At 42.1% G+C, this 9,268-nt stretch overlaps 1 protein-coding gene across 1 annotated transcript; it reads right to left on the bottom strand.

Annotated features, from left to right (window-relative positions):
• Positions 1–4,538: 4,538 nt before the first annotated feature.
• On the bottom strand, positions 4,539–7,094 carry LOC114707928 (isopentenyl-diphosphate delta-isomerase 2). Its single transcript, XM_028890842.2, has 4 exons — positions 6,726–7,094; positions 5,874–5,966; positions 5,384–5,514; positions 4,539–4,856 (listed from the first exon to the last, which is right to left on the bottom strand). The coding sequence occupies exons 1-4, from the start codon at positions 6,943–6,945 to the stop codon at positions 4,539–4,541; spliced, it is 762 nt and encodes a 253-aa protein (XP_028746675.1). The 5' UTR covers positions 6,946–7,094.
• Between the last annotated feature and the right edge of the window lie 2,174 nt (positions 7,095–9,268).

The following is a 9,268-nucleotide window of genomic DNA, read 5'->3' as shown; positions in this document are numbered from 1 at the left end:
CCCCTCAAGGTGGTAGCGTATGTTATTATTTGTAACATCTTTTGCAAAGGTACAAATTTCTTTTTGAAGGAAACTTTATTTTCAATGAAAAACTTTTATTTTAAATTTTTATCATTTTGAAAATTCATTTAAGAGAAAACCTATGTAAACTGGTAGACTGCTTACTCAGTGAAAGGCTGAATTTTTCTTTTTCACATGTCCTCTCCATCTGGAAGTCTAGAAAGTGTTACTGTGTTTCCCATGTTGGCCGGGAGCTTGCTGTGTAGTTCAGACTCAACAGTTCTTCCTCAGCTTCATCTTCAGCAGGGATTGCAAGTGTGCACTACTGAACTGCAGGTTTTAATACTGGCATTGACATTAGGAGTCAAATGTGGCGGTGGGTACTCTCCTGAGTTTCAGTGTGTACTCTGAACATTTGAGCAGATACTCTGGAATCTGACTCTAAAAGGCCCCTCAGTATATTCAGATAGTCATTGAGTTTCTGCAGATAGTATGGTGGTCTGAGAGAAAACAGTGACTGAGACTCAACAGGGTCTTTATAGTTTGTATCTGCACACTTAAAAAACGTGTCTCAGGTAATTACAATGCAGGATAGAAATGTGGTTTTCATTAATGTGTGTTCTCCTGTATAGATGGTGAAGAAAGCCAAGACTATGATGAAGAAAGCCCAGAAGAAGATGAATCGCTTGGGGAAGAAAGGGGAAGCAGATAGGCATGTGTTTGATATGAAGCCCAAGCACCTACTCTCTGGGAAGAGGAAAGCTGGTAAAAAGGACAGGAGATAGTGTCCTCTTCAGTTGGAGTGCTTTGGCTGGACTCTTGCTGTTTATTTCTGGGTATGGTGTGGTGTGCTTTATACAGTTTGGAATCACCATCTATTAACTGAAAAGAGAAACAATGAAAATGACTTAACGATGCTTGTTGCTTTGCTGAAAACTGGTAAACCTGATTAGGTGTGCGGTGTCCTTTTTACTGCATAATACAAATGTCTAAGTACACAGCATGCTGGTCTCCCCCGCCCCCCAGACAGGGTTTCTCTGTGTAGCTTTGGAGCCTGTCCTGGAACTCACTTTGTAGACCAGGCTGGCCTCGAACTCACAGAGATCCACCTGCCTCTGCCTCCCGAGTGCTGGGATTAAAGGTGTGCACCACCACCGAGAGCATTCTGTTCTTTTTTTTTTTTTTTCGAGACAGGGTTTCTCTGTGTAGCTTTGCGCCTTTCCTGGAGCTCACTTGGTAGCCCAGGCTGGCCTCGAACTCACAGAGATCCGCCTGCCTCTGCCTCCCGAGTGCTGGGACTAAAGGCGTGTGCCACCAACGCCCGGCCGAGCATTCTGTTCTTAATGATGTGATTGTTTCACATCTCAGGACTCAAAGATTTATCGGTAGCCAGGTGGTGGTGGTGGTTGGTGTGTGCCTTTAATCCCAGCCCTTGGGAGGCAGGGGCAGGTGGATCTCTGAGTTCAAGGACAGCCAGCTCTAATAGAAACTCAAAACCATCACCACCACCCTCCCACCACCCCCAGAAAAGAAAGAAAGGTAAACATTTATTGCTATAAGTAGGCTGCTTTTGGTGAAGAAAAAAAAAAAAAACTTTGCTTTGTCATCCAAAGTAACTATTTTTGTGAAGAATGCATCCCCATTGGGAGGTGTAGGCAGAAGACTACCAGCCTTTCTGAGGACCTCTCTTAAATGATTTTCTAGAACTTCAGTACAATGTATCATTGTAACTTTAACCATTTTATCTAAAATAAATCTCCAGTAAAAATTAGTTTTGATTACTTAAATATTGTTGTTTGGTTTAATTATATATACGTTGCTATGATGGCCAAAGAAAGACACACAGGGCTTTGCCTCTTTGTTCTTAGAGCAAAAAATACTTTACAGGGAAATAAATGCCTGGGTTATTGCAATAATTAAATGACATCTTCCATGAACTATTGCTGAATTAAGGAACAATTCCATTTACAAGAAAGAACAAATGAAAGTAGACAAATAGGACTACATCAAAATTCTTTTGCATCAAAAGAAGACTAGAGTGAAAGAAAAGGTTTTTTTTTTTTTTTTTTTTTTTTGAGAAAGGGTTTCTCTGTGTAGCTTTGTGCCTTTCCTGGAATTCACTTGGTAGCCCAGGCTGGCCTCGAACTCCCAGAGATCTGCCTGTCTCTGCCTCCCGAGTGCTGGGATTAAAGGCATGCGCCCGGCGAAAGAAAAGATTTTCAAGTGGCATGTAATCAGGGATATAAGTGCTACATAGTTTCTAAAATTCAGTGATGAACAACTCAAATATTGGCAAAGTGTCTGGATATGTTTTTAATTTTCAAGAAAATTGTATAAGCCACACATAATGGCACATGCCTTTAATCTCAGCACCTGGGAGGCAGAGACACACAGATCTATGATGAGTGGGAGGCTAGCCTGGTCTACAGGGTGGGTTCCGGACAGCCAGAGGAGGTACATAGTGAGACACTGTCTTGGGGGAGGGGAAGGCGGGAATTACAACTACAGATAGCAAAGCGTTTGAGAGGTAATGAAACAGAAATTCTTCATTATGCTAGTAATGAAGAGAAATCAGTGAGCTGAATTGTTCCTTTCCAAATTTTCTTATGACTGACTCTTAATACAATTTGCATAATAAAGATTATGAGTTTTAGTTATTGTTGATAAGTATCCACAATAACATTTTACCAGACAGATTTACTACTTGAGCTATATCAAGGGACATTAAACTGATTTTTATTGATACTTTATACGTGCAAGATGGGTGTTTTGTGCTGGGGGTTGGCACTGGCTGAAGAAAAAATACGGCAGGAAGTAACTGATGATGCTCATCAGCTCATCAGCTCCACTATAGTCCCTGTGAAATTTGTGAACCCAGTGAAAACTAACAAAGTTCTTTGTTTTCAATATGTAATCTCATACACCATTATGTCTGTAAGCACCAGGTACAGAGATCACCTGCAGAGCACTGGACATAGGAGAAGTGAACAGGGACTCCTGTTCTCTTCGGAGGGAGAGTGATACCACCAGGGGGAGTATCGAATCCCCAGGGTCCAAGAGGGCTTTGCTATGCTCAGTGTGGGATGTCAGGGGAAAAAATCTACGTACACTATGTTCTTATGTCTGTTAACTTTATTCCTCTAAGACAAAATTCTATCAATTCAGCAATAGCCCCAGGCATCCAAGGCAGGAACAACTCTAGACATACCAAGCTCTATATCCGTCTGCTTTATTTCTCTGGAATGAAATTCTGTCTCCTTAACTACAGTTCCGTCCAGTTCCCCAGCTCATAGTCCAGCTAACGACTAACTCCTATGCTTTCAGCCTCATCTTCGTCCTCTGTATCCTCTTTCTCCATCTCTGCTACTCTCTACTCCTGGCACTCAGAAAACTTTACTCGAGATCTGCTTACCCTCTATGGAACCTCTGTCGTCCTCTCTTCTCTCGCCATGCTGTTTTGTCCCTGTCTACAGAAAATGCCTGCCTTTTCTTTCCCTGGGCACGTGGTTCCCTGCCTCCTCAGGAATGTTGTTTTACCTCTCACTTTAATATGTAAAAACATCTTTTGTTCTCAGTAAAAATGCTCTGGAGAACCAAAAAGGCAAGGAGATGGTCTGAACTTCATTAGCACAAGAAACAAACTAGGTGTCTCCTGCCAGCTGGTCTCCTAAACTCAGCAGGGCAGTTAGTAACTTAGTAGGTTCAGCAGGTCTGGGGAGCTGAACTCTTTACCAAAAGGTCTGGGCACACAAGGATTTCATAGCAGAAGACAGCTGAAATATTAAAGGCTTGGTAACGCCAAATATTCATAATAAATGGCTTTGCCTTTTGACAGACCCTTGGCCGGTCAAAGTTCAGCTTTAATACACAGCTGAATCTCTATAATATATTCTTGTGGCTCGCAAGAGGGGAGGTTTAGGAGAAAAGTGGCATTTTCCATAGATGACAGTTGAAAATGTTTAAGAGCTAGAGATACAGCAAAAAAGGAAGCACTTAGGTAAAACTAAGAGCTTGAATTGGCCAGGCAGTGGTGGTGCACACCTTTAATCCTAGCACTTGGGAGGCAGAGCCAGGTGGATCTCTGTGAGTTTGTTGCCAGCCTGGGCTACAGAGTGGGTTCCAGGAAAGACACAAGGCTACACAGAGAAACCCTGTCTCGGAAAAAAAAAAAAAAAAAAAAAAAAAAAAAAGCTTGCATTTTAGTTTAGTACAAGCAATGAAAGGGTATAAGAACTCAGCTTCTGTAATGCATGCCATTCTAACCACAGGTTAGTGATGAACCCTACTTTTTTGGATATTTTTTGGATATTTTGAGTTAATTTGCTTTTGTCTGTATATATACCACATTGTGTATGCCAGCTACCTGCAGATATCACAAGAGTGTGTAAGAGCCTCTGGAACTGAAGTTATGGATGGTTGTGAGTCATCATGTGGATGCTGGGAGTGGAACCCCTGTTCTCTGCAAGAGCAGAAGTGTTCTTAACTGTTGAGTCATCTCAACCCCAATCCCTGCTTTGAACATTGCTTTTCCATACACCTTACAGTCCATGTATCTTGTCAGGCTCAATGAATGGAGACACATCCTCTAAAGAAGGCCACCAAGAGAGCAGGAAGCCTTCTACGATGGTTCTGAACCATGGGGTGATCTTCTCTTCTCCACGGGCTCCCCTGTCCAATAGCTCCTGCACGTCCTCCTGACTCATGTAGCGGTAGCTTCTCACTTCCCTGGTATCTGGGTTCAGCATGAGGTCTTTCCTCACCAACAGAAGATAGCCAATCTCGTGGTCTCCCCAGATGCCATCAGAAGGACTCTTGTGGTATATTCGATTCATAAAAATTATGTCCTTTATGGAAATCTGTGTCAAAGTTGATACAGTATTAATTCACTAGAGATAGAGAAAATGAGAATTTAGATAGAAAACAGTTCATTCCTTTTCACAGAGTGCCACACAAGCATTTGAGCTTTAAGTAGATATTAGGTAGATCATATCAAAGGGGCACAATTCCTGGCCATGGTGTTTTCATTTTTCATTCACAATGAAGACCACATGTATACAGGACATGAGGCTAAACACAGATCTGTGCATTAGGACATACAGCAGTGTAAAAGATTTCTTTTGAAAATGGAAATGAGAAACACTTGAGCACCAGTACAGTGACTTGTTTCATAGCCTGCCCTGTGAACCAGACTTGAGGCACTTCCACAGGAAAACTATTTCCTATACAAGGCAGAAACCGTGTTAGCCCAGCAGCCACCCCTAAGTGCTAGCATTTTGATGGATGAAATTGACAGTACTGCCATGTGACATCGTAACTATCAAACAGATAGATCCCTGAGCACATGAAAAGCTTCATGGAGCCCCACATTGGAGTGAGTGAGTACCTGCTCCTGGGGGATGCCCAGCTCAGCCTGCAGACGTCTCAGGGCTGCCCTCCTCACTCCCAGAGCATCTTTCTCTTCCAGCTCATCCGGCATGTATAAAGGATGACTAGAACAGGAGTCTGTAAAATGTCCTAGGGGAAAATGTACAACATGCTACTTTATTGAGAGTGCCCTTTTACTAAATAGGGGGCAGTTTCCTTCCTGGCCATATTTAGTATATAAAGTAGATCCAACTCTGACTTACCAGTATCAGTTCTATTAGACAAACATTAGAATATAAAATAATCACAATTCGATTCCAGTTGCAAAATGCTTGTAGTTTAATGCCCTTGTATCTTCTTTTGGAGTAGGACTGATGAGCTCAGAGAGGGATGGAGGAGGGAGAGAGAATATGAATGCTCTGATAGGTTTGCTTATTAGTCATTTCTCTCAGTCTCCCAAAACCTAAGTTAGAATCTGGTGCTCCGTGGATTTCACCTGGGTGGCTCACCGGGAAACGTGTACTTGGCATCGGCTCTCTGTTGGACCAAGAGCTGGTTTTTTGTGTTGAAGAGGATGACACTGAAGCCTCGGTGTAGCAGGCCTGCAAATTGTTAGGGCCACACTTTAGTCAACATGGAGCCTGCATAAGCATTCCCTTCCCTTGTTTTTCATTCTCTTCCAGCTCAGGATGGTGGCACTGAGAGTAGCTGGTGCTCATGACTGGGATAGAATCTATACCAGTTGCTTAGCATTTGGTGATATTCAGTATTAATCATTTACCCACAGTAATACTGCAAGTAAGTACTGCAGTTTTCCTCCACTTGTAAACATAAAAACTAAAGGGCCAAGAAGTAAAGTAAAGCCATGCTAGCTAGCACAATTCTAAGTCTTAGACACTTCTGTGCTTCTAAACCTATGGTCTGGAAACAATTGTAGTTACTTTTGCCAGCCTGTGCAGGAGTAAGGATGACCCAGTGGCAAAGAGTGACTGCTTATGTCCTGGAAGTTGTGACACACGAGGCACTGGGAGTGAGACAGTGAAGTGCCTCCCCTACTCCTTTCCTGGAGTCTAGGTATCACTATATAGACAGGCCAGGAACTGCCGTGTGGAACAGGCTGACCTTGAATTCACAGAGATACATTTGCCTCTGCCTCTATACTTGGATTAAAGTGTTCACAACCACACCCAGCTTGGCTGCAATTCCTGACTCTCTCAGCCCACTTCAAGGCAGCAATCCCAGTCTGCATTACCCAACCCACTGAAGCAGTGGCACACTTTGGACACTTGCCTCCCCACTGCCTAGTTCAGAGAGTTGGGGCATCAGGCCTGCATGCTCAAGGTATCCTCTTTCCAGCTCACCCTTCTCAATGTTTTCCATCAGGTGGCAGTTCTTTTTGGTTTCAGCTCCAATGATCTGATCCTGCTTGTCAATGACAATGCACATCTCCTCCAGACGTTTTAGCTGGAGTTCATCAAGGTGTGTTTTGCTTGCCTGGAACATTTCTGTGAACACAAATGTACTCTGTTTCCTATTAACAGCAGAAGGGAAGAGAGGCAGATAAGTGCCTCCAATATCCATGACAGAAGTTGCACAAAAATTGAAGGGTAGTGGTTATGTGGAGAAGCATGAAGGTTTTAATTATCAGACCGACAGTGAACTCCTGGCAACTTGAGGCATGCTCTTAAGTTTTAAATCCCTGTGTTGAAGGAACAGCCTTCTGAGATGAAGCCAATGATGAACCTGGCCTGCCCTGTCCAATCTTACGGAGGCATTTTCTCAGTTGAGAGTCCCTCTTTAAGAATGACTGTGGTTTGTGACAAAACCAGCCAGAACAGTTGACTCCTTGTCAGCTTGGGACAACCTTTCCTTTCTTCTTTGTCCCCAAGATGTCACATTGATATAAATATCACAATAAGGCAAATTTCAGCTTTTAAAAATTTTAAAAACTCAAACACTTTAAAAATTCAGTCTCTTTAAAATATTCAAAGTACCTCTCTAAACTCCAAAGTCTTTCTAAAACTCCCGTCTCTTTAAATATTCAAAATCTCACCTGTGGACTCCTGTAAAATGGAAATTTTTTTTTTTATTTTTGAGATTATAATATGATTAGTATGGGAAGGTTTGGAGTGAGAAAAGGGAAAGGAGAAATGTTTCAATTCCATGGCCTATTTTTCATTATTATTGTATGAATATATACATATGTATATACATACATGTTCCTAAACATAATCTTCTCAGTCCATATAATATTAGTTATATGTATGTTTTCATGGCTGATCATTTGGTATTTAATCACCAATTGGTGTGCCATGTCTGTGTCTTCCTTTAATTCATTATTTTTCATACGATACTTACCTTGTTCCCAAAAGAAGTCAGGGAATATGTAGAATTGGAGAAATCAAAAGCACCAGGGCTGGGGATATAGTTCAGTGATAGAGCAGGTGTTTAACATGAGCAAGGTCCTGGGACCAGTCTACAGTACTGCAAAATATATAAATATTCCAACAAGCACTATTGCAACTCAACTAGGAGAAGGTGATTTTTCTCCTCTTTGGTTTTTTGAGACAAGGTTTCTCTGTGTAGCCTTGGCTGTCTTGTGTAGACAAGGCTGGCCTCAAACCCAGATACCTGCCTGCCTCAGCCTCTCAATTGCTGGGATTGAAAGTGTGCACCACCACTCTCCAGCCTAATAGAAGGTTTACTATGCTAAAGAAGCCAGGAGACAAGAGTGCTTGGGTTAGAGAGATAAATACAGCACTGATAGCAAAGTTCTGAAAAAGCAGCTACAAAGTTGGGCACAGACAAAGAAGCTCTCACCTCTGCAGATGGGTCTTACACAGCCTCGGAAACCTGGAGGTGGACATGGGGTGCCTCCTGCTGCTGCCTTATATGTGCTGTTACACAAGAGGGTATTCTGTTTGAAGATTTTTTCAGATTTGGCTGTGTGACAAAATACTGCTGGAGGGTGTGCTTGCCTTATGAATCAGCAAAAAAATGATGAATAACAATGTCAAGTGTGCACTTTTATTCCTGGAGTCCATGCATTAAATACTCCAGTGTGGTTGATCTTTTGTGAAATCGCTGAGGCGTACCTAAATGAACATCACTATAGAACGGTCTAAGAAGAGAGTCTTGATTGTATTAAAAACCAAAACAACAAAATAAAAAGTTGGCTTAGCAATTTGACTCATTAGTTATATGTCGAGAATAGAGTAATAGAGAAAAACACTATGATCAGGGAATACTTTTCATCTCAAATATGATTAGTTCAAATAGAGAAAATAAAATTGGAAGTAAATTTAAAAACAAGGTGACAGAGCAGAAGTGTGTGGAGCAGACACTGTGGTGGCCAGCTGCACTGCTCATTAGGGACATGCATGTCCGTATGCTTTTCTCCCAGTCCCTGGTATATAATGTACCCTCATTTATGCAACCACTTTATGCAGCCTTCTGAGATTCTGATGTGACTCCTCCTCACACTTCAGATGCGGAGAACTCTCCAGAAAAGATTTTTAACTGAGGTAAAGGATATCCCACCCGCCATAAAGGGTCTAATTAGAATTTATTAAAAAAAAAAAAGTACCCCCCCTCCACTGCCTCCCTCCTCCCCACCCCATCCTGCTTCAATCCTCACCAAATGAGTGTTTGCACACCACACCATTTTGTAAGTTTAAGTGGTCCACCTTTTCCTGGAAAGTAGAAGGGTCGCTACTGTTTAAAGCCAAACAAGCAAAACTGCAGTTAATATTATGAACTTAAGTTGTTTTAAAAAAAAAAGCCACACTTATTTTAAGAAAAGTTAAAATGAACTTACTTGCCGGGCGGTGGTGATGGTGGTGGTGATGGTGGTGGTGGTGGTGGTGGTGGTGGTGGTGGTGGTGGTGGTGGTGCACACCTTTAA

This window comes from Peromyscus leucopus, chromosome 5, assembly GCF_004664715.2.
Source record: "Peromyscus leucopus breed LL Stock chromosome 5, UCI_PerLeu_2.1, whole genome shotgun sequence".
Classification (NCBI taxonomy): Eukaryota; Metazoa; Chordata; class Mammalia; order Rodentia; family Cricetidae; genus Peromyscus; species Peromyscus leucopus.
The sequence above is the reverse complement of the archived record's forward strand: the minus strand, read 5'-3'. Positions and strand labels throughout refer to the sequence as shown.